This window comes from Alligator sinensis, unplaced genomic scaffold, assembly GCF_000455745.1.
Source record: "Alligator sinensis unplaced genomic scaffold, ASM45574v1 scaffold541_1, whole genome shotgun sequence".
Lineage (NCBI taxonomy): Eukaryota > Metazoa > Chordata > Crocodylia > Alligatoridae > Alligator > Alligator sinensis.
Window position 1 is genome coordinate 805,528 of NW_005842602.1, and position 23,382 is coordinate 828,909.

Consider the following 23,382-nt stretch of genomic DNA (forward strand, 5'->3'; position numbering starts at 1 on the left):
GATGCTTTTCCTTTCTCTTCTCTCTCTCCTTTTCTTCCCCTACCCTTACCCTATCCCGGCCGGCTGAAATAATTCCTGCCACCGAATGCCTTGCCATACCCTACTCCCTTCGCCCTTTTCTCCCTTTCCCTTTATGTAATCCTTAATCTCATAATACCCTAGCTGTGCACATTCCCTTTGTGTGAAGTATACCCTCTTCCTTACCAACAAACATCTCATTTTCCATAATGCCACCCTCATTCCCATGAAGATCACCCGTACTTCCCATTGCCTCTCTCGTTTTACCAGTCCGTACACTGCGCTTTCATATGAAACCCCCTGTGCCCACCCTATCGCCCTTAGAAATGTCCCTACTCTTCCCCACACCCTTCTTGCAAACGTGCACTCCCAAAAAACGTGATGCACCGTTTCTTCCTGCGTACAGAACTCCCTCGGACACTCCACTGATCTCACCAGCCCCCATCGGCGTAGTACTTCCCTGACTGATAGCACCCGCCTAACTATACACCACGCTATTTCCCTATGAATCCCTTTCCACCTTGCATCTTCTATTCCCTTCCACACACCTCTCACCTGTTCCCATGCCAAATCCCTGTCTGTTAACCCATCTTTCTCCCTAATTGTGTTGAAAATCACCCTTGCTTTTTGTAGTCCTTCCAGCCCCAATTTGACAAAACCCTTTGCCCTGACGAATACCACCAGCCTATCCACGTGCTGCGATGGTTTTCCTGCCCACATTCCTGTCCACCTTTCTCTGAATATCCCCCATGCCCTCAGAACTCTGCCTCCCCAGTACTTTGCCCATTTCCCTGCTATTCCTTCCCCTTTCCGTGCCTCCCTGACTAATGTCGCCACCCCATGCCCATATACGAACGTTTCCACCTCTGGAAAACCTGGGGGGGTGTTACACTTGCTCCAGCTGGCTGCGTCCTGTTAGTACTGGCCAGTCATGAGCCTGTCCTGATGGCCTACCTTTATGGGAGATTAGCCAGTTAATTGAATATCATGACTTTGCACCATGGCCCCTCTAAATTGATGGCCCATTTGCCAATTAATTGCATAGATGTAGCAGGGGCCTAAATTAGTTGTGCCCCCCTCCTTTCTCATTCAAACAATCACCCTGAAAAGCAACTCACTGAGAAAGATGTTTAGCCTCAAATCAGGGTAGAGATGCACCTTATAGACCAACTTGTTCAGTGGACTGACCAGATGTGAACAAATGAATATCACACACAAGGGACTCCAGGTGACCCCCCATCCCTAGTCCCACAAGTTGTGCTTCACTCTCTCCAAAATTCAGCCTACAAGGTGCACTTCTACCCTGCCTTCTTATGAATGATGGGACCACTTGCTCTTGATCCAATGTTCAGACCAATTCCATTATCAAGTTTTTCTGTCCTGGATCCCCAAGACAAGAGGTAAATGAAAAGCAATGCTTGGTGTTCAACATACAGAGGTAATAAGAGGCAATTTTTCAAAGTGGTACATAAGGACTTGTATGCTGTATTTCATGTTATGAGCATATATATTTTTAATTATACTTCCAAATAAAAAAATGCTGTCAGGCCAGACTGTTGGTTGATAGGCTGCACTGCCACAAATTCAACTCCTTCCTTCACAGGCGATCTAAGGTTGAATGGCAGAAAAGAATCAGGCAGAAAAACAGAGTTCAAAAGGTTCTCTCTTCTCTACACAATTAAGAAGCAGCATTGATAAACACTGGAAAGAACAGTATCTAGAAGGCTTGAAGTCCGGATATAGATTAAAGAACCTTAAGGTATCTGCTAAGTGCGATACAGACACTTTCATAATGCTTCACACTACACTTGCAAGGTAGAAGTGTTATTCTCATTTTGCATATAGGGAACTGGAAGTATAGTAAAGAACAGTGACTTGTCCAAGACTACACAGGAAATCTGTAGTAGAGGCAGAAACAGAGAGAAATTTGGCCATATTACTATCTTTGAATTATCTACTTCAAGTAAATAAGCATCTCATCATGGATGCATATACAAAACCTTATAGTTGGGGACCTACCTAATTCATGGGGGTCTGCTCCCCTGATTTTGCACCACACCAGTTGATTTTTGTGGCAGAGCGCAGCAGGGCCCCTCCACGCCTCTGATTGGCTAAGGGGTCCCAGAAGCCCCACCCCTCCCTGGAGATTGATAATGGCCATCTGTCAATCTCCAGGGTGGAGCAAGACTTCTGCAGCCCCTCAACCAGATGTGGGGGGAGCCCGGCTGCACTCAGCAGTGAAAAATTTCCCCTTTCCTTCTCCCTCCCTGGCCTTGTGCTTCAGGACACCAGAACTTCTCCGTTTTCAACTCCCTCTTCCCCCACCTTTTTTCCCCCAACTTGCTAGCTGTTTTCGAGCTTTTTTGCTGTCCCTGCACTTTTTCGCAGGGACCTGGCTTTTTTTTTTACTAAGGACCTACCAATTCGCAGCTTCTGCAAAAAATGTAAAATCACGAAGTTGGCACATCCCTAATTATAGTACTTCTATATGAACAGTTTGTTAAGATTGTTAAAATATTTCCCTAAATTTGCAGATGCTAAGTTGAAGCCACTCAACGGTTCCATTGTCCCTCCTAGATCCCAAGTATTTCAGTCTGTAGGCAAGCAATGGTCCCACTGAGTTCAGTGGAAGTACAACTTGTAGGATCTGGCTCAGATGACTACTGTGAAAAAATACAAGGCAAATCCACCCAACATTAAACAATAGCCTCCTTCAGAGATCTTGATCTCTAAATGTCCACTAAGATGGTTTGTCTGCATCCATGGAAACTGATTTTGATAAAAATCTTTAAATAATAGCCAAAGAGCCTAACACTTTTCTAGATTTAAAAAAAAAATGACAATGCATATTGCAGTACAATAATAGGGACAAAGGTTTGAAGGAACGCAGATTTTATGGGTCACCAGAATGGGTGAACCATGAACATTTAATTCAGCTTTCACTGTAACTCCTCTTTAGGTACTCATACATAATTTCTACAAAATAATGTACTGCAAATACTGTCAAATTACTGTCAAAAGGGAGATCTTTTATTATTTTACTGTAAAATACAAGAAATGCTTAAAGATATATTCCCCCATCTCAAAGTTTCTGAAGCTTTTAGATACCTAAGCAATTAAAAACTGCTTGTAAAATCAGCATATCACTTACCTCCACCATAAACATACATTAAAATATATTATAAGAGCTTCACTTTATTAACATACTAAGCTTTCTTCTTTTAAATAGTCAATTTGTGCTCTTGACATCCTCTACAATATACTGCACCCCTCTCAGTATGTTAATTCATCTTTTAGCAACTGACATTTCCTCACTACGATCAGTCTTCAGATTCTTACATTTTCTCAAAGAGAAAAATAACACTATTTTTTGGTTACTCCTCAGAAATATAGGGCTGGAAGAGACCTGCTGGAAGGGACCTCATGCCCCTTCCTATTGCAAACTACCATATTATATAATCCTTTTTTTATAAACTAGCCAGCTTCACTGTAAGCCGATTCTTTTTTTTTTTTTTCTCCCAATATTCCTCCTCGGAAGCTCTTCTACAGCCTCACTGGTATGATGGGTAGATGTTTTCTTCTAGCTTCCACCTTATATAGACTAAAATATAAATGGAAAAGTTAATTTACTAAGCAAGAATTATGAATGTCATTTATTGAATGGGCAGAAGATCCACGAAATATCTTAAGTTATTTTCTCCTCAAGTTTTAGTTGTTGTCTTTCATCCACTGCTCGATCCACTGTGTAATTTGATCTAAATTCCGCTCTAGGTCCTCTGGTGTATTGCTGGGCAACTGGTGTACAATCTCTTCTTTGTAAGATAACATGGCTTCTTCATAAATCGTCTGAAAAATTTCACATTGAATGTTGTCTTGTAGTTTTTTCCCTTTGTACCCTCTGGAAAAAACCCCCCAAAGCCGTAATTGTTTAGATATACAAATAAAAAGAGGACTCAATATAATCATTTTATACAATACTAAAATTTTGTATCCCCCAGCAGCTTTTGTGAAGCTGCCAGACAATACTGGCTGCATACAGGTCCTACATTTCTACTAAGAGAATCACCACTCCTCCAGCAGAAATTCGGAGTGTGCAAGCACTCAAATTTCTCCCAGAGAAAATATGTCCCCTCCAGCAGAAAGATCTTCCTGGTTGATACCAGGTATCAACCTGGAAGCTCTCCCCCACAAGAGACTCTCTTTCACAAGAATGAACACCTGGCATTTGCCCTGCTCTGGGGAAGGCCCAGGGAGCAGTGGAAGGGATGGCTGTAGGCTGAATGCCTGTACTGGTCCTTCTTCTGAAAGGATTTATAGCAGTAGAAATTTCTCAGAAATAGGAAATGAATGATTTTCTCATAAATTTCAATTGCCAGAAATTAGCATCTGTTCATACTCACAGTGTCTTTCCTTTACTGTACTGACCTACCTGCTTTCAAGCCTGTCATATAGAAACGAATTTTCAGTACGAAGTACAAATACTATATGAAACCACCGTTCTGGGAAGAAGTCACAGCCATGATAATCAACAATAATTCCACCTTCACTCATTTTGTCTTCCAGCTCGTCAATTACCTACCAAAGAAACAAAGGCCTGTAAAAGCTAGCTAAACCTTATCTGGAGTTACAAATGAGCAACAAACATAAGTTGGACAAGTCTGAAGTCGGACTTACCCGGTCTTCATCCAGAATTGGACATTCATATTCCTCATCAAAACCGTCATATAATTCCCCTAAAGGAAAAAAATAATATATGCAGTTTGCAGGGCAACAGTAGTAATTTAGAAATATATTTATAACAATCATACACTGACAAATAAAATGCCAATATTTTAGACCCCTTAAAAGTCACTATGTACTATTCTTTCCCACAAAAAGCATAAACATCAAGAACAGCATTATCTTGAACATAAAATAACTTTTCCTACTACAAGCCATTTACTACTAAAATATGTCTCCACACTGCAAAGTTAAATGGGTGGGCAAAGCAAGAAAGTGAACTTGGCTAAGGGTGGCCAACATAGTAAGACCAACTGCTCACCCTACACCTTTAAAAAGATGTGGGCAACATCCTCCATGTGTTTGTCTCCTGGTTTTCTTAAGGCCTTAAGTAACAATCCTCACTTCTTTAAGTAGTCCTTTTGATTAGACAGGCTCTGATCAGTCATCTAAATCTGTCAGGTTCTGTCTTATGCATACACCATGTCAATGTCATGACACGACTGTGACCACCAGGAACCCTCAAACGAATGGGAGATTTACAACAGGGTCTTAAGGGCACTGAAAATGCCTGTATTATGTGAACTAACATTTTTCATATCATTAACATAAAGCACATTTGTAAAGGAATAGAGGAGAAAGTACGCATCAAATCTTGATCATAGCATTTTCTGACTCTAGTGCTTTATTGTTCTGCGTCAGTTTTTCTTATATCCCTTGTATGAAATAAGAAAACAAAATAACAACAGCCAACTCTGCCTCCTTCTCAGGCTGATGAAGGAGGATGAGCATGGACTGCCATAAAAACCTATGAAAAAACCCCTCATTTTCTATCACCCCACTCTTCTAATTACCTTATCAGCACTGAAAATTTAAGTAACATTTGGGGAGGAGGGAAAGGAGAAACCAGAGATTGTTTGAGGGGGAAACTCGGGAGGAAAAAAATTGTAGCGGGCATTGGTCTGAACTGCTCTTGTTAACACACTCAAAATGATGGACAGAGCTATTAACAAGAGTAACTACCTATCTGTTTATTTAAGCAAGGAAAACATGGGGTATTTTTGTGTTAACATCAACATGAGCACAAAGCTGGTGTTTATCACAACAGAAGTCACTGTACATGAGCTCTCCTTAACCAATCCAAGCAAGTAGTTCTCTTAAAAGAATTCACATACATTCAGTCAGTATCTAGATATCCCCCGCGTTTTATATGTAGCTAATAAGAGCTCTACTGGGACATACTGTCATAAATACAACTCACCTTCTTTTGCCAGGTCCCCCACATTGATGTACATCAGCCCTGCTCTTGCGGCAAGCTCCTTGCCCAGTGTGGTTTTTCCTACACCAGGTGTACCTAGGAGATGCATCACAAAAACATGAAGTCATAGTACTTTAAACAATACCGATGCAGCAACACAGCACTATACTATGTGCAGGTGCCACAGGAAACTTGCTAACGAACCAGGGACAATGATGCTCCAGTGACTTCAAAAGAGCAAAGGGAACCACAAAAGCAACTAAGCAGATTTTCCTCCAGGGATATCTGAACCCGTATGAAGCTATTATCAAAGGAGCGCAGGGCGTGAAGAGAAGCAGGAGGGCGGGGGGCTGCGAGCCGGAGCCGCCTCAGCGAGGGGCAGGGGAAGTCTGCTCCATACAGGGGAGCTCCAAGCACGCCCCAGGGGGAGTCTCCTGCGAGTCACTCAGCGCCGGCAGCGGCTCCTGCGGACCGCGGGGGTGCTGCGGCCAGACGGATACCTCCGCCCCCGCTTCCCGCCCCGCACCTGTCAGCAGGATGTTTGGCCGTTTCATGCCGCCGCAAGGAGAGCGCCGTCACCGTAGCAACACGTGCGCGGGGGCTTCCACCACCTTGAGGCGCACGCGAAAGACGTCACCGGCGCGCGGTGGGGCGAGGCGCGCAGGCGCGGTTTTGGCAGCCCTATGCTGCAGTCGGCCGCCGCACGACCCCGCCCCCAGAGGTAGCACCGCCGCAAGGCCGGCCCCGCGCCGCCCGGCCCTGCTCCTCTCTCTGGGCGCTGGGGAAGATAAGCCGTGCTCGGCCCGCTATACCGTCCCGTGCGGTGACCTGCCTCCCTGCCCCGCTGGGCTAGTGTTTTTCCCTGGAAAACGGAAGTTTTGTTGCTTTTTTTGCCCCCCGGCTCCAGGTGGCGGGGCTGAGGCGCTGCAGGGGACGCAGCGCATGGGGCAAGGCAGATTGATGATGTCCAAAAACTCCTCCGGAAGAAAACCAGCCGCAGTCCAGGTAGGTGGCGAATGATCCGCGGTTTGGAGCAGGAAAGGCCAGAGAGGCTCCCTCCGTTGTCCCGGCCAGCGGTGCTGCTGGCTCACGAGTGGTGCAAGGCAACTAGCTGAAACGTCACTTGGGATTCACCCGCATATGTGAACCGGGGCCAGGTCGGGATGTAGTCACGGGCCAGACATGAAGGGAAGGAGGAGAAGATTTCTTTTTCTTTCCCTCTGTGATTTCTCAGTGTGCTCTTGGAATAGTTTCTGTATCTCACTCCTTGCCTGGTTTTCATTCTCTGTGCAAGTCTGTAGTATGTGTTAAGGCTCAGACCAGCTGAGGTACTGAATGCTTTTTATAATCTGCTTTCTGCATGACTATCACTTCCCTTACTGGTGCTTAGAGCCAGCCTTTTAAAAGGTCTTTTAGCTTGAAAGACAGTCTCTGTCTGCCCCCTCTCCCCCCAAAAAAGAAAAAAATGAACTAAAATGACAGCTCTCTGGAGGACAAAGTTTCAATTTCGGTGCAGTGTTCAAGGTTTTGAAACGTGTGGGTCGTCCCCCTCCCCCATCTTTAAAATAAAAACAAAACCTTTCAGTTGCTTTTACCAAAACAGCTGTGCTTGAAATGACAGGATTGAAACTTGAGCGATTTTGGTTCAGAAATGCCTTTTGGTTCTTGGGTCACAAGAGAAATCAACTTGCACTGTGAATTGATAATTGGCAGAGCCATTTTCAAGATCCTCCTTTGCCTGATTCTGGGCATAATATTTTGTCAAAGATTACTCAGAGCATATTGCCCATAACTATTGGCAGGGCTGTGTGCCTTCTGTAAAATACATGACTGGATTCCACCCATTTTCACAAGATTCTGTTTCAGAATTTATATCAACACGTGATCTCACAATACAGGGGTCAGCAACGTTTTTGGGCAGAATGCAAAAAACAGTAGCAACCTTGACGTATAAGAAGTTGGTGTGCCAGGGGCAGACGCCTGCAAGGGACCTGATCCTTTTTGTGGCAGCCAGGGCACTTGCCACCCTGCGCTCCCTCGGCTCCGGCCACTTGCTTCCCCCCCCGGTGTACGCTCTGTCAGCTCCAGCTACCCACCACCCCCACACTCTGCCAGTCTGGCCGCTTGCCCCCCCATCCTCATGCAGGCTGGTATACCCTGGGCCCTGCACACCCCTAGGGATGGCTCTGGTGGCTGCACAACCACAGCCCCTTCCCTGAGGTGCAAGTGCCAAGCAAAATGCCTTCACGTGCCACGCTCGGGTGTGTGTCCTGTGGGTTGCCTACCCGTGTCATATTGGTTCTAATGCCTCTCCATCTTATAAAGCTTTGGGTTTTTTTTATTTTGCTGACAAAACCTTCTTTTCCATGTTCCTTACCTTTGCATCCTACTTATGGAAATTTAATCACAATATATACAAATGTCAGTATAATACCCCCAAAAAACAACCAAAGTACAGAGGCAGTGTAAAATTAAGCAGAACAAAGTTAACACAAGGGTCTCTCTACTGTGGCCACATTTATTTTTAACTCACTCTGAGCCTTGTTTTTCTTTTAATTTGAGAATAGTGAACTGCTGCAATTTCCTGTACTAGCATGCTGACAAGTATGAGGCCATGTATTAGAAAGCCTGTTGATTTTGTTGGGATGCATAGGGTATTTCATTCTAGAACTTCATTAAGGGTAAGAAGTGCCATTGTTTGTTTATAACCTCAATTCTCAGTTTTCCACATGTGATATTTATATGATAGCAATTTCATGGCTGTATAAAAGTTGGTTGTTGATGAAAATCTTCTAGAGACAGATTTATCTGGTAGAAATGGCACATTATCTATAGTCAACTGTAAGTAATAAAAAGCATAACATTTAAATCGTCTAGCATTTACCTTTTAACGTGCTTTTTTTTGTTCTTAGGGAACAGATTGGTTGGCACATTCATTTGATGATTTCTTTGGGAACACAGATACCTCCTCAAGTACCCCTCCTGTGAAATTACCTGGGAAAGTCAAGCAGTCTCAGAAGAGAAAAGATCATTTCTCTATGCCAGAAAATAGCAAAAACATAGTTCTTGCCAGAAAGAAGGGAAAGGCATCTTCAGTACATCAGATTTGTAATCGAGCCAAACAAAATCAAAACCAATCTCAAAATGAACCATGGGTGGATAAATACAAACCAGAAACTCAGGTATAAAACTGTTAGAATTTCAGCTTGTATGATAAAAACCATAAAAACATCTTGGTGTAACTTTTAATGTTCCTTGCTCTCTACTAACTAGTCCTACCCAGATGCAGTTTCTAAATGTTGTGGCTTATTCCATCAGAGCACAGTCTGCAGTATTAGCAGATTATACCAGTTCTTTATTTGCTGAAGTACTGTTACTGGTGTGTTTCAAAAGAGTGTATGCACTATCTATCCCACAGAATTGGATCACTTAGTGAAATGAACAATTAGTATAAATTGCATCTTCAAGGTGTTTAACCTAAAAATACTTCATCTATGGACAAAAACAAATAAATGAGTTGAAAGTATACAAATTTGCAGAAAAGCTTAGCAAAAAATCATGCTAACTTTTTCAAATATTTTTATGCTTTTAGAATGATGCTTTCCTGAAATGATGATGTAGGCTTGTAAATAGCAAATAAACTTGTATCTCTGAGATTATTGCAAAACTCATTTTCTTCTTGGACATTTGAAAGCTGACAATTGAAGGAAGAGGAGGAAATAAATACGTGCTAGATTATCTTTAATTGCTGCGATTAGGATTTTTTAAAATTGTCAAGATTAATTAGATACAGATTTCCTGTTTAGCATTTCTGCAAACATGAATGCTATTCCTGAACTATATCAATAAAACCACCTAAAATCCACAGTTAGATATACATTTCATGTAATTTCTCCTTGTTCTAGAGTGATCTTGCTGTGCATAAGAAGAAGGTTGAAGAAGTTGAAACCTGGTTAAAATCTCAAATATTTGAAAGGCAACCAAAGCAGGTAATGCTAATGCATAGGTTTTTTTTAAATATCTGGCCAATAACAAAGTTATAAGAATTCATCTTAAGTAAGTGTACAAAATACTCTAGAGATGTTTTTATCCATGTTCTTGTAGTAGGGTTATTGAAACAGAATGGATGTTGTAGAGTATAAGAAGCTTCTCTGGTAGTATATGCTGGTAGAAGAATTCTGAGAACGTAGGCTAGAAGTTTACATTTAAAACTCGTTGTTCCTACATCCCTTCGGTCCTTGTACTTCTGAAAGGAATGGCTATATTATATTCCTCCTGCTTCATTGGTTAGGTATTTCATTAGTTTTTTATCAGTTTTCACCATTTTGCAACATCATTGAAAATTACAGGATTGCAAAGGTACATTTAAGGCCTGCTGTATGCTCTTGAACTTCTGTGATTGGGTGAAAGAACTAGCTTTGAATTTCATAAAACAAAATTGCTTTTCTAGAACTGGTTGTTGTAAAAGGATGTTTTTTTCCCCCTGACACTGTATTGTCAGTGTCTCCAGTTATAGCAAAATAATATTGCTGACACTGGGTTCTGTAATCTGTCACTGGCGTTTTTAAAAACATATACATCTGAATTGCTTCTTGCTAGGTGAACTTATGCATTTGCTAACTGTGGGCCATTTGGTTCAGAATTCTAAAATGGCAAGGTTGCACATGCTTATTCCTTTTTTTTTTTACCCTCTCCTTCTGAATTGTAGCAAAATTGTATTTTCTGCTTTGCAGATCAGTTCTATAGCTGCCTAGTTATAAGTATATAATAGCAAAGTCACATTGATGTGAAGTGATTGAGGTTTTTGTATTATTCAGTGAGTGAGGAGAAACACATATATACAAATATTTTCCATTTTGATCAAGTTTTAATAGTGTATTTTTAATACTGAAAATAAGCATTTCACAGCTACTGTGAAGCTCTGCTTTCTAGACTGTCTCCAGGATGTGGTGGTTGGATCCCAGTGCTGGACCTGTGCTTTTGATTTGCTGAGCTTGAGCAGAATCAAAGTACTTGCCTCTGGCTTCAAGTATATAAGCATACTCTGGGGGCACCAATCCTGTCTAGGTCCCATTTCACAAACCAGTTGCCTAGGTCTTGAGACTAGTGCCAGTTCACTGTCCCCAGTAGCTGAAACAGACCATTCCCATAGCTCTAGCCTTTTAGATCCTCTGGCTTATAGTTTGTTTCATCAGAGATATGTGATAGTTGAAGCAAATAAACACAGATTTATGCTTAGGTCCTTAAGTCATTCTTTGTTGTAGAAAACTTGGAAGATGCATGGGTCTAGGCAGAACACAAATGCCAGCATATGAATTGGTGTCTAAATTTCCTCATCATTCTTGGCAGGCAAGGTTCTTTGGGTAGATGTGATATCTTTTATTTGAGCGACTAAATACTTGGAAAAATGTTCTTTGCAAGTTTTCGGGCACAAACGCTTCTTCAGGCAGTAGGAGATTCTGTTGCCGAGTCTCCCAATGCCTGAAGAAGGGTGTTTGTGCCCAAAAGCTTGCAAAGAACTTTTTTTCCAAGTATTTAGTTGGTCAAATAAAAGAGATCACATCTACTGAAAGAAACCTGCCTGCCTATGTCATTAGACCAACATGGCTACAACTAACAACCCCTCATCCAAATCCAAAGAATGCTCAAGAATGATAAGTTCCCTTTTAGGACTCCAGTGCTCCCAGCCAGATTTTAGTTCTAAATTAAGGAGACTTTTTTTCTGACTTTTGCAGTTAACAGCCTTGCCTGGTCCTGCAGTCAAAAAGGTTCTCTTTACCTCTAAAATTTTTGCCTGTGTTCTTTCCTCCCAACAGGGAGTTCCTTGAGTTTTCAAATACTAACACCTGGTTTCTTTGTTCTCCTGCTCCAGCCTCCTTGTCTGCTGGTGAATAAAGTTGAATTGTTCCTCCCTGGCATCAGCTTGTCACCTGTTCTAAGTTGCTCGTTTGAATGGGAGCTACTTATAGAAATGATCCTCTGTTGTCCTTGTACTGGGGAGAGATGTGATACCAGTTTTGTTGGTATCTAATATGGCATTCAGTAAGAACAGGAATCTTGTAAAAAAAAAAAAAAAAAAAAAAAAATCAATCTGCATTTGTAAGTTGGACCTAAGTAGATTTCCCTGAATGATAAAACAGTAAAGTTGTTCTCAAACCACGGAACCGGTAACCCAGCACTTCATCTCAAGGCCCTTACTAGTTTTGGTTAATGGTGTTGCTTTTGTTTCAGGGTGGTTCTGTTTTACTCTTAACCGGTCCTCCAGGTTGTGGAAAGACTGCAACTGTACAAATATTAGTTCAAGATCTTGGTATTCAGGTGCATGAATGGATCAACCCAGTATCTCTAGATTTTACAAAAGAAGATTTCAAGGAAAGTTTTAACCAGGGTGAGTTTTTTGGGGGGCAGGGGTTGGCTATTGCTGTGTTCCAACTACTCCTGTAGCTTGTCAGCTTTAAAGCTCTATAACATATAAAAACATTAAATGAAATTTAATTTGAATTTGTCCTTCCGAAAGATTAGGTGCTCAATCATGGTTGGCTTAAAGATTGCATATCAAAATCAGGCTAGAGACAAAGTCAAATTAAGTCCTCATAATGATATGTAAAACTATTTAATACAAATATTCTGCTTAAAGCTTTTTGTTTGAATGTATTTTTTTAAGGACTTATCCCCAGAACTGGGTGAAATTCATTGCATTAGAGAGGGGCCTCCTTAATGTCCTGGGCACCACTTAAACCTTGCAGGAGAAACTGAAATAGAATTAAAGAACCCTTTGCCAAGTTTTCTGTTCTGGCATAAACTTTACTTTTCAACAATGAATTAGAATATATTTGAGAAGTGTATTTGACCATTACTGTGCAGTAGCTACTGACAGAATGTACCAGTGAGGATGCATTAATTCTAATAGTGTTTATATAATATGTGATGTAACATGAAATGTATATTTTTATTTTTTTTCTCAGAATCAAGTTTCCATATACTTCCTAGTCAAGCCCAGGCAACACTCTTTCAAGACTTTTTGTTAAGAGCAAATAAATATAGCAGACTTCAGATGCTTGGGGAATCCACTGAGACTGATATAAAGCTTATTCTTATTGAAGTAAGTGAATTTTGGGGGTGGGAGGCAGGGTCTTTGTGAAAGGGTTGGTGTACTGCACTCCCTCCAGAACTGAAAGACCTGGCTGGAACTTTTAATGTAGCAGACCAAATTCTGTTTAATTACCCATGTGAGTATTTGATTGGAGTTTACAGCATAAGTTGCATACTACCAAAAGAAAATTCAAAGCAATATTGAAGAGGAGCATCCCTGAGTATGCATTGCTTTAGAATTGACCAGAAAGGGAAGTTACTACCACCTTGGTATTTTGTATATAAACAAGTCCTGGAAGATTTTCTATTTAATGCTTTAATTCTCTTTGTTTTTCGTTTTTACACATATCAAAACTGTAAATATAAAGCCTACTCCTGCTGTTTTGTTGTAGGTCAGTCTTACAGGTCTCACATAGTCTTAGCAAGTTAATGAGCCTTATTCTTACTTTAAGGGCCCAAGAATATAGTCAGTTTCCAGATGTTTTTGTTTGACACCTATTTAAATTGGATTTAAAGAGCTCAAATAAAAATCATCTTCTGTGATTGTATTGTCTGTCTTTTCTCCAAATTTGTTATTTTTCTAATCTCCAGAATCTTCCAGGAAACAAAATAGATGAGACCCAGATTTTTAATTTGGAAAATAAGAAGAAATATTTTGGGAATGTGGAAGATTTTTGTGTTTTTAAAAAAAAAAAAAAAAAAGTGCCATAAACTCATTTTTTCTGGGTCCCTTTAGTAACTTTTACTTGAATCTTAAATGTATGTTATTGATTTCTATGTTAAGTTTCTATGTCAAGTTTATTTGAAGAGTTCTTTAAATAATTGCACACTTATCAGCTCACCTAACCACACATGTAGTTTGTTATAACCAGTCTCAGTAGAAATAAACTCTCTAAGTACATAATGTACTATAACCTTCACTTCCTCAGAGAACATATACACTTGAATTACATTGCTTCATTTTTTTTCAATAGGATATACCTAACCAGTTCTACCGTGACCGTAGCAGTTTGCATGAAATTCTGAGGTGAGTTTTGAGTAAGCTTATTACGGGTACTAAACTGTAATGACTGTTAGTAAACTAATTTGTGACCTTTATTTTGTGTTTTAGGAAGTTTGTTCGTACAGGTAGATGTCCCCTTGTGTTTATAATCTCGGATAGTTTCAGTGGAGACAGCAACCACAGGTTACTGTTCCCAAAGGAAATTCTAGAAGAACTACGTATAGTTAGTATAAGGTAAGATCTCTCACTAAATAAATGTTGAGCAGAGTAAGTATGGAACTGATAGTGTAACTAACAGTACTTCTCATGAAAATTTGATAGTTTCAACCCTGTGGCTCCAACAATGATGATGAAAGTTCTTAATCGAATAACTACAGCAGAAGCCAACATGGTAAGTTACAAAGCCTGCTTAACTTCCACATGGTCAGCTCAAAACATTTCAGGCTGATTATTTGATAGTGTTTTGGTTTAATTCCTTGACTACAAGAGAAGAAGAGCCTGGCTTCCAAAAGGGCTTTCCACAGTAACACTCAGAGCCCAGCAGGAAGTCTTCGCCTAGTAGCCAAAGCGACTCTCTTGAAAAATCTTCTGCATGTTATAAAAACACTGTGCTAAATCAGAAAACAAAAATTAAAAGTAAAAGTCCTTGCGCATAGCAATAATTTCTACACTAGAAATCTAATTAAAGCTGATTTGCATACTTTTATTATCTTTATTTCAAGTGATGCAATTCTTTTAAATTTGTTTTTTCTTGTAGAATGGGGAGAGAATTTCTGTCCCTGATAAAACCTCTTTAGAGTTGATTTGCAAAGGCTGTTCTGGTGATATTAGAAGTGCGATAAATAGCCTTCAGTTTTCTTCTTTGAAAGGTAAGTATAAGGCTTTTTTCAGTATTTGGCACAGTTTCTCCTCATTTCTGATACAGTGATATTCTTCACTTGTCTAGAATGCTGATTTAACTGGATTTTAAGAAAAAACACATTATCCTGTACTATCAGCAGAGATAAAAAGGACAAAGCCTTTGGCAAGTGTGCTTAAGCACTTTTTCCTCGCATGCCTTAATATTACAAAATTATTGCTTATATTAGCCAGCTAAATTTTGAAGTTTATATATAGTCCTGTGCCTGCTCTATCCTCCCAGGGCACCTCCCCTGCCTCTTCTGGTAGAGGTACAGAAGGGCATAGGGCTTCAGTCTCCTGGGCCAGCAGGAGGATGCTCCAAGAGAGTGGGGGCTGAAGAGCGTTTACTGACAGTCTGCTTTGCTTCCCCCCACCACTGTCATTACAGCCCCCTGTTGCACCCCACAGCTGGAGATTATGCCAGTGCATGTAGCTGCAGTATTTTTGCAGAGCTCTAGCGAGGGAGTTAAAATAGGAGGGCTGTACATTAGGGCTGTGCAAAGCTTCGGGTGCTGATTCAAGTTGGAGGAAATTTGGCCCGATTTGGTGTCCAAATCTGAATTGAATCAGGAAACCAATGAAAAGGTCCAAAGCGATTCACAGATGCCAGGGTCAGCGGATCATCGAGTCCGACCCCCTGTCTAGGCAGGAAACAGTGCTGGGGTCAGATGACCCCAGCCAGATGCCTATCCAGCCTTCTCTTGAAGACCCCCAAGGTAGGGGAAAGCACCACCTCCCTTGCAAGCCCATTCCAAATTTTGGCCACCCTTACCGTGAAGAAGGGTTTGTTTGTTTTTTATATCTAGCCTAAATCTGTTCTCTGTCAGTTTGTGACCATTGTTCCTTTTTACCCCAGAGGCGCTCTGGTGAACAGAGCATCTCCGATCCCTTGCTGCGTTCCCCTAACGAATTTGTAGGCAGCCACGAGATCATCTCTTAGCCTTCTCTTGCGGAGATTGAAGAGGTCCAGGTCCTTCATTCTCTCCTCATAAGACTTGTCCTGTAAGCCCCTAACCATATGAGTGGCCCTCCTTTGGACCCTCTCAAGTCCATCAATATCTTTCTTGAAGTACGGTGACCAAAACTGGACGCAATATTCCAACTGCAGTCTGACCAATGCTGCATAGAGGGAAAGTATCACCTCCTTGGATCTATTTGTCATGCATCTGCTGATGCACGATGAAGTGCAGTTAGCTTTGCTGATGATTTCTTCACGCTGACGACTCATGTTTACCTTGGAGTCGGCTATGATTCTGAGATCCCTTTCGGCTTCTGTGCTGCGGAGAGGGTCACTTCCCAGCCAGTAGGTGTGCTGGATATTTTTGCACCCTAGGTGTAGCACGCTGCACTTGTCTTTGTACTGCATCCTATTGTGTACTGTCCACATTTCCAACCTGTCCAGGTCTGCCTGCAATCATTCCCTATCCTCCGGAGTGTGCACTTCACCTCACAATTTAGTATCGTCCACAAACTTGGACAGAGTGTACTTCACACACACATCCAAGTTACTGAAGATATTGAAGAGTACAGGTCCAAGGACTGAACCCTGAGGGACTCCACTGTCCACATCCTTCCAGGTTGATACTGACCTGTCTACTACCACTCTCTGGGTGCGGCCACTAAGCCAATTTGCCACTCACTGGACTGTGTAATTATCCAAGTCATAGCCTCTTAATTTATTTATGAGAATGGAATGAGATACCGTATCAAAGGCCTTGCTAAAATCCAAGAAAACAACATCCACCTCCACTCCTGCGTCTGCATTTTGTGACCCTGTCATAGAATGAAACTAGATTAGTCAGGCATGATCTGCCTGCTACAAATCCATGCTGGTTTCCCTGCTGCATTATTTTTTGCGCTGGACTCGCAGATATGATCCTTCATAATCTTTTCAAAGACCTTTCCAAGGTTGGAAGTGAGACTGACTCGCCTGTAATTACTCAGATCCTCCTTCCTCCCCTCCTTGAAAATAGGGACCACATTGGCCCTTTTCCAGTCCTCTGGGACCTGACCCGAGTGCCACAAGTGCTCAAACAGCCGTGCCAGTGGTTCTGCTATGACACCGGCCAGTTCCTTCAGTACTCTCAGGTGCATCTCATCTGAGGCTGCTGACCTGAACACATCCAGTCCATCCAAGTGACTCTGTGCCAAGTCAGTTTTGACAGTTGGTGGGCTGGTGTCCCTCCGATGCCCATCTAAGAACGCATTAAGAGACTTTTATCTTGAGCCCTGTTCAAGAACACCGAGGCAAAAATCTCATTGAAAAACTCATCCTTGTCCCCCCTGTCTGTCACTAATTGCTACTTGTTTAGTAGGGGTCCTATGCTGCCCTGCACCTTCCTTTTACTCCCTACATACCTGAAAAAAAGACTTTTTCTTGTCTTTAATTTGTGTTGCCAGCCTCAGCTCTGTAGTTGCTTTGGCCTTTTTCACTGCCTCCCTGCAGGTGTGGGCCAAGTAGGTATACTCCTCCTTGGTAGCTTCCCCTTGCTTCCACCGCTTATATGCCTTCTTTTTTGCCTTTAAGCTCCTCTGGATTTCCCTGTTTAGCCAAAGAAGTTTTGTGGCTCCTTTCCCCTGTTTCCCTCGTACTGGGATAGTCTCCCTCTGTGCCCAAAGGATCACTTTCTTTAGGAACGACCGCCCTTCCTGGACTCCCATCTCAACAGTACTTCTATCCTGCAGTGCATCATTGTCTAGACTCCTAAGCACACTGAAGTTAGCCTTCCTAAAGTCAAGCACTTCCACCCTACTAGTTATCTTACCCATCCTACACCGTATGGTGAATTTGATTGATTAGTGCTCACTATCCCCAAGGTGACCACAAATCTGCAGCTCCCCTACCAGGTCCTCCCCTGTAACCAACACCAAGTTCAGTAAGGCATTCCCCCTAGTGGGACCATATACCTCCTGCATTAGGTGAAGGTCCTGCACACAGGTTAAGAACCTACATGAACAGTTGGATTTGGCTGACTGGTCCTCCCAGCAGATGTCAGGGTAGTTTACGTCCCCCCATGATAACCACGTCCCTAGACTGTACGGCCTTTGAGAGCTGCCTCAAGAATTCCAAGTCTAGCTTTTCTTCTTGGTGCAGTGGTCTGTAGCAGACCCCCACCACCAAGTCCCTTTCCCCACAACCTCCATGTATCCTAACTTACAATACCTCAACTTTCTCCTCTGATCCCATTTTGATTAGGGTAGATGTATAATGCTCCTTTACATAGAAAGCAACCCCACCCCCTTTCCTCCCTACTCTGTCCCTTCTGTACAACCTGTAGCCCTCAATGTGTACCGCCCAGTCATGGGTAGGGTCCCATCAGGTTTCTGTCAGCCCCACTAAATCAAAATTATTATCTGCAAGCAGAAGTGTGAGTTCTTCCTACTTGTTCCCCATGCTCCTAGCATTAGTATAGAGGCACTTAAGCCCTCTGAATGGTGCCTTTGGTGTCCCCCCGTTCTGATGCCCAATGGGCCCCTTAGTACTTACTTGGGATATACTGTTGTGTGTCTCGCAGTTCGTAGGTTCTAGACTTTCTCCATCTCCTGCCTCCCTGTCCCCCATTGAACTTAGTGTAAAGCCCGACGTAGGAGGTCAGCCAACCTGTAAGAAAAGAGACTCTTATCTTTTGCAGAGAGATTCGAAGCTCTCCAAATTGATTTGGAGAGCTTCGTTGATTCGGGCAATTCCTGCTTGCTGCAGCAGGGAGCTGGACCCAGACTCTGTGCTGTTAAGTAGGGGGGGCTGGAGGAGGGGGGAGAGGACCATGGGGGGACCTCTGCCAGGCCCCATCCCTTGCCTGCTCCCTCAGCCCCCCTGAGCACCTCTGACCCCCGCCTGCTCTCCCAACCTGTCCCAGCTCCTGGCTCTTAAACAAATCCCTGGACTCACCAGCTGCTGCAGCAGCCTTGGGGCATCTGGGGGCTTGGGGATCGCTCCCTGCCTGACAGCAGCTGGTGAGCTTTTTAAAGCAGCTGGGGGCTTTTTAAAGAACCAGGAGCTGGGAGCCATTGAGAGTGGGCGGGGGATGGGGCTGATTCAGCCAAATTGACTCAGCCAAATCGATTTGGGACAGTGATTTGAATCAATCACCGAATTGAATCGCTATCCCCCGAATCAGCTGAATCTGAAGCAAATACTAGTTGCTTTGCACAGGCCTACTGTACATCTCTCCGTGGCTGAAACACTCTATTTGGGTTGGGGTGGCGGGTGTTAACACTTCAAAGTGCAGCTGCACTTTCAGCTGCTTTAAATGTTATGTCTATCCCTACCCTCCACAGTGCCATCAATCATATAGTTATAATATTATAGTATTTTTAAATGCCTGATTTGCAAGGGGCGGGGGCATCTCTGGGCTTAGCAATTTAACTAAAATATTGTTATTAACACGGTCAGTCAAATTCCAGCATGAGTCGAATATTTGACACACATTTATGATATTATATAACATTTTTTTAGCAAGTAAGACAAAGTTGGTATTAGTAAAGCAGTAATACTGTTGGTGTTTCTATGAGGAGTTATGCATTTTTTTTGTATTTAGTCTACCTACATGTGCTCTCCAAATAAATAAGTGTGCTATTTCATTATTAACAAAGAAATTTCTAAGCCACTGAGAGAGGATCTGTTTGGAAATGAAAAATCAGTCAACTGAATGAATAATGGGATTAATATTTCTTAAGTGGTTTTACTGCTGTTCTGAATACTTCCTTTGTGTAAGTTGCCTTTTGCTTTGATTGATAGACTGCTCATCAGAGACAAACTTATGGTCAAGGAATAAAGGGAGTTCTACATTAAAATGTGAAATAGCATCTAGAGCCAAGAAGAAAAAGAAGTCTGATAATGTTTTAGAAAGCAAGGCAGTACAAGCGATTGGTGGCAAAGATGCCTCTATCTTTCTTTTCCATGCCCTGGGAAAAATACTTTACTGCAAAAGTAAGAGAACTTTTATTACCCTGTTATTCCTCTTGATTTCATTGTGAAACAACTAACATTCTGTAGCTAGTGATTAGGTTTGCGGAGTTAGTTTAGTTGCACATCATTCTAGGAAATAAGTGTTAAGTCTGCCACAACCATGCAGTTGGTCCAATAAAAGATGTCCCTCACAAAAATCCTTGCTTCCTGTGTAAGTAAACTGCTGGTTTGGTAATTAATAACTTCAGCAATTGCCAATAGCCTTTTTTAAAGTAATAAAATAGCAGTTGCTAGTTGTCCAAGTATCTCAGGTATATGATGTACACTTGGCATGGACCTTGTGTATACTTATGCCCTCTGTTGCCAGTTCTTGCCCAACCACCAGACTGTAGACATCCCTAGGTAGCCAGAGTACTCACTGGGCACGTCTACACTATGCCCAACCATGCCGTAGTGATGCACTACATTGTAGTACAGTGTGCTACGTCGCCATAGCGATCATGCAGGTCTATATGCGATTGCTAGCTAGTCGCCGTAGCAGTGTACTCCCCGCTTATAGTGCATGGCGATGTAGTGGGGAAAACTGCCCCTATTGCACCATTTGCCGCTCCAAAAGGAAGTGCTAAAACAGCACAGTAACAACACTGCTGTATGGCAACATGTTCACACGTCCTCTGTATCCCCATAGCACAGGCACTCTAGGAAGGCCCCAACTGCAAAGATGGACTGCATCAGCCAGCAGAAAATGCAGGAGTTTCTTAGCTGTAGCAACTAGGTGATGGCAAAAGACTTTACTTAGTAGAGATGGAGTTAACTACCATCAAGAAACAGGGTTCTGACACCTAAAAAGAGCTTTGAATATGAATGTACTCAGCTTCTGTCAGGAGAACTAGTGTTTGGCCTGTAAAATATTGTAGTGTAGAACAAGGCTGTAATCAGTCACAAGCTGTGTTCCAAAGAGGTGATGAGAAAAAGGGTGGAAGATGGGGGAAATCATTTTGCGTAATTACATTATGCATGATTTGTGATGTCATTAACTTTGTATTGCTGACTAGATAGCGCAGGGTAATTAAGTAATACTGCTTTGATAAACCATGTCCTGTCAAAAGAAGCTAACAGTTCTTAATGTAGTTATTAATTGCCAAGAAATGCCTGATGGTTCCATTGTTATAAATCACAAATCATTCTATTTTAGTAAATAATTAATCATTTATATATATAGCTCACTTGGCTCTGATCTAGTTATCAACAACACACAAGTTGAACTTTATATTTAAATTTGTTTTGTTTCTGGGCTAATGTTCAGCACAAATGTAGTTTTTGGATTGTAATGTTAAAAGACTGAAACACTGTTTACTTGTAGGAGAACCACTATCATATTCGGAGTCTCCTCAGCTACCCTCTCACTTATCAGAACATGAGCGTGACACTTTACTTGTTCAACCAGAGGTAAAAGCTTTCATTAATCATTTCATGCTGGGGTTTTTTTTTTGTTTTGTTTTGGTTTTTTAAATAAAAATATCATAACTTAGTATTTATGCATGTTAAAAAATGCAGCACTCACTGTAAAATATAAATAAAATTGAAGGAGGGATATATGTATGTGTATGTAATAGGTAACCAAACATAGGAAAATTTACCAGGGTGTTTTTTCTTTCACTCTGTCACGAACGTTAACTAATTTGTGTACTTCTTTTATTAAATAGGATGTAGTAGAAAAATCGCATATGCATGGAGACCTGTTTAATTTATACCTTCATCAAAACTATGTAGAATTTTTCAAGGATATAGATGATATTGTGAGAGCCAGTGAATATTTGAGTACTGCTGACTTCCTCTGCAGTAACTGGAGTGTAAGTTTTTTGTTTCTTTTAACTTTCATGCCCCAAACTACATATTAATAATGTATAGTCAAAAGAAAAATAGATTTTTCCTATTTAAATCCTTGAACTAGGGAAATTTAAGTGCCCACAGGATGTAGGCAAAATTAAAATGTTAATGTATCCTAAATTATAAGAGTAGAGAAAAGATGTGTGTTATGCAGTTTAATGCATTTTTCATGTGCTTTTCATTAATATGTTCCTGTAGTCATTTTTAGGATTTTGACAAATACATTTTAGAAGTAATTTATAGAATATGCCTTTACATGAAATAATGGATTCCATTTATTCTTTCATTTCGGTAGTACTCTCTTGTTAATCTAATGTCAGGCACAGATGCAGAAAAAATGCAGATTAACAGCAGTGTTTGTTCACCTTAGTCTTCTATACTGTCAATTGCTTCACATTTTGATAAAGCTTTCATTTGTTTTAGTCACGACCTACTCTCCAGCAGTACAGCGCATCTGTAGCTACAAGAGGTGTGATTCATTCAAACAGGGCTCGAGCCTTTGCCCATTGCCAAGGAGGAATGGGTTTTCGACCTTTGCATAAACCACAGTGGTTTCTAATCAATAAAAAGGTAATATGTCAGATTTTAAGGAGAGATCCTTTGTGGCTGAATTTCTCTTAGTGACTTGCAGTACTATTTATGATAAACTTTATATGAAAAAAAGCATATTGGTATAGCACTGTACACATGCAAATGGATTTAAAAAAAAATGTTGGTTTTCATTTATGTATGGAAATAAATCTGGATTTTTTTTTTATTAATGAAAAAATAACGTGATTTGCAAAAGGAAACTTTCAAAAACAAGATTTTTAGAGTTAGCCTTAAAATATAAGTTAAAGACAAAAAAAAAAAAAAGTTACCTTGGGACTTGGGTTAATTAAGCTACTTCAAATTGTTTGTGTAAACCCAACAATTACCATATTTCATAGATTTCATAGACATCAGGGCTGGAAGGGACCTCGGAAGATCATCGAGTCCAGCCCCCCGCCCAAAGGGCAGGAAGTCAGCTGGGGTCATAGGATCCCAGCAAAATAAGCATCCAGTTTCATCTTGAAGGTGTTCAATGAAGGCGCTTGAACCACCTCCGGTGGCAGGCTGTTCCAGACCTTGGGGGCTCGGACAGTAAAGAAGTTCTTCCTTATGTCCAGCCTGAAACGATCTTGAAGTAGTTTGTGACCATTCAACCTCGTCATCCCTTGGGGCGCTCTGGTGAACAAACGTTCCCCCAGATACTGGTGGTCACCCCTGATAAACTTGTAGGTGGCCATCAGATCACCCCTGAGCCTGCGCTTTTCCAGGCTAAAGAGCCCCAGGGCTCTCAGCCTGTCATCGTAGGGTCTGCTTCCCTGACCTCTGATCATGCACGTGGCTCTTCTCTGGACTCTCTCAAGCTTCTCCACATCCTTTTTGAATTGTGGAGCCCAAAACTGGACACAGTACTCCAGCTGCGGCCTCACTAAGGCCGAGTACAGGGGGAGAATGACGTCCCGGGATTTGCTTGAGAGACGTCCCGGGATTTGCTTGAGACGTCCCGGGATTTGCTTGAGATCATCGAGTCTGACCCCCTGCATAGGCAGGGAAGAGTGCTGGGTG

General features: G+C 41.8%; 2 protein-coding genes across 4 annotated transcripts in view; one reads left to right on the forward strand and one right to left on the reverse strand.

Annotated features, from left to right (window-relative positions):
* Window positions 1-3,656: 3,656 nt before the first annotated feature.
* Window positions 3,657-6,675, reverse strand: AK6 (adenylate kinase 6). Of its 2 annotated transcripts, none has more exons than XM_006033003.2 (5): window positions 6,522-6,675; window positions 5,999-6,091; window positions 4,693-4,751; window positions 4,448-4,593; window positions 3,657-3,916 (listed from the first exon to the last, which is right to left on the reverse strand). In XM_006033003.2, exons 1-5 carry the CDS (start codon window positions 6,547-6,549, stop codon window positions 3,727-3,729), a joined length of 516 nt encoding a protein of 171 aa, XP_006033065.1. In that variant the 5' UTR covers window positions 6,550-6,675; the 3' UTR covers window positions 3,657-3,726. The 2 variants fall into 2 exon arrangements, with proteins under 2 accessions (XP_006033065.1, XP_014379855.1); XM_014524369.2 differs by lacking the exon at window positions 6,522-6,675 and adding an exon at window positions 6,200-6,515.
* Window positions 6,676-6,748: 73 nt separating this feature from the next.
* The window catches only part of RAD17 (RAD17 checkpoint clamp loader component), a 24,545-nt gene continuing 7,911 nt past the window's right edge, over window positions 6,749-23,382 (forward strand). For both annotated transcript variants that reach the window (XM_006033004.3, XM_025214755.1), the window contains exons 1-13: window positions 6,749-7,000; window positions 8,908-9,177; window positions 9,901-9,984; window positions 12,227-12,383; window positions 12,961-13,097; window positions 14,062-14,114; window positions 14,199-14,324; window positions 14,412-14,481; window positions 14,848-14,959; window positions 19,729-19,920; window positions 21,263-21,348; window positions 21,606-21,752; window positions 22,213-22,359. In XM_006033004.3, the coding sequence (XP_006033066.1) occupies window positions 6,938-7,000; window positions 8,908-9,177; window positions 9,901-9,984; window positions 12,227-12,383; window positions 12,961-13,097; window positions 14,062-14,114; window positions 14,199-14,324; window positions 14,412-14,481; window positions 14,848-14,959; window positions 19,729-19,920; window positions 21,263-21,348; window positions 21,606-21,752; window positions 22,213-22,359 (1,644 nt within the window). In that variant the 5' untranslated portion in view covers window positions 6,749-6,937. The remainder of the gene's footprint in view (window positions 7,001-8,907; window positions 9,178-9,900; window positions 9,985-12,226; window positions 12,384-12,960; window positions 13,098-14,061; window positions 14,115-14,198; window positions 14,325-14,411; window positions 14,482-14,847; window positions 14,960-19,728; window positions 19,921-21,262; window positions 21,349-21,605; window positions 21,753-22,212; window positions 22,360-23,382) is intronic.

Excerpts from the sequence above, each read along its gene's own strand:
- AK6 (XM_006033003.2), bottom strand. The coding sequence starts at position 6,549 with ATGAAACGGCCAAACATCCTGCTGACAG. Across the intron at positions 6,092-6,521 it reads GCCAAACATCCTGCTGACAG|GTACACCTGGTGTAGGAAAA; the intron begins GTGCGGGGCGGG and ends TGCATCTCCTAG. Across the intron at positions 4,752-5,998 it reads GGGGGACCTGGCAAAAGAAG|GGGAATTATATGACGGTTTT; the intron begins GTGAGTTGTATT and ends TTTTTCCTTTAG.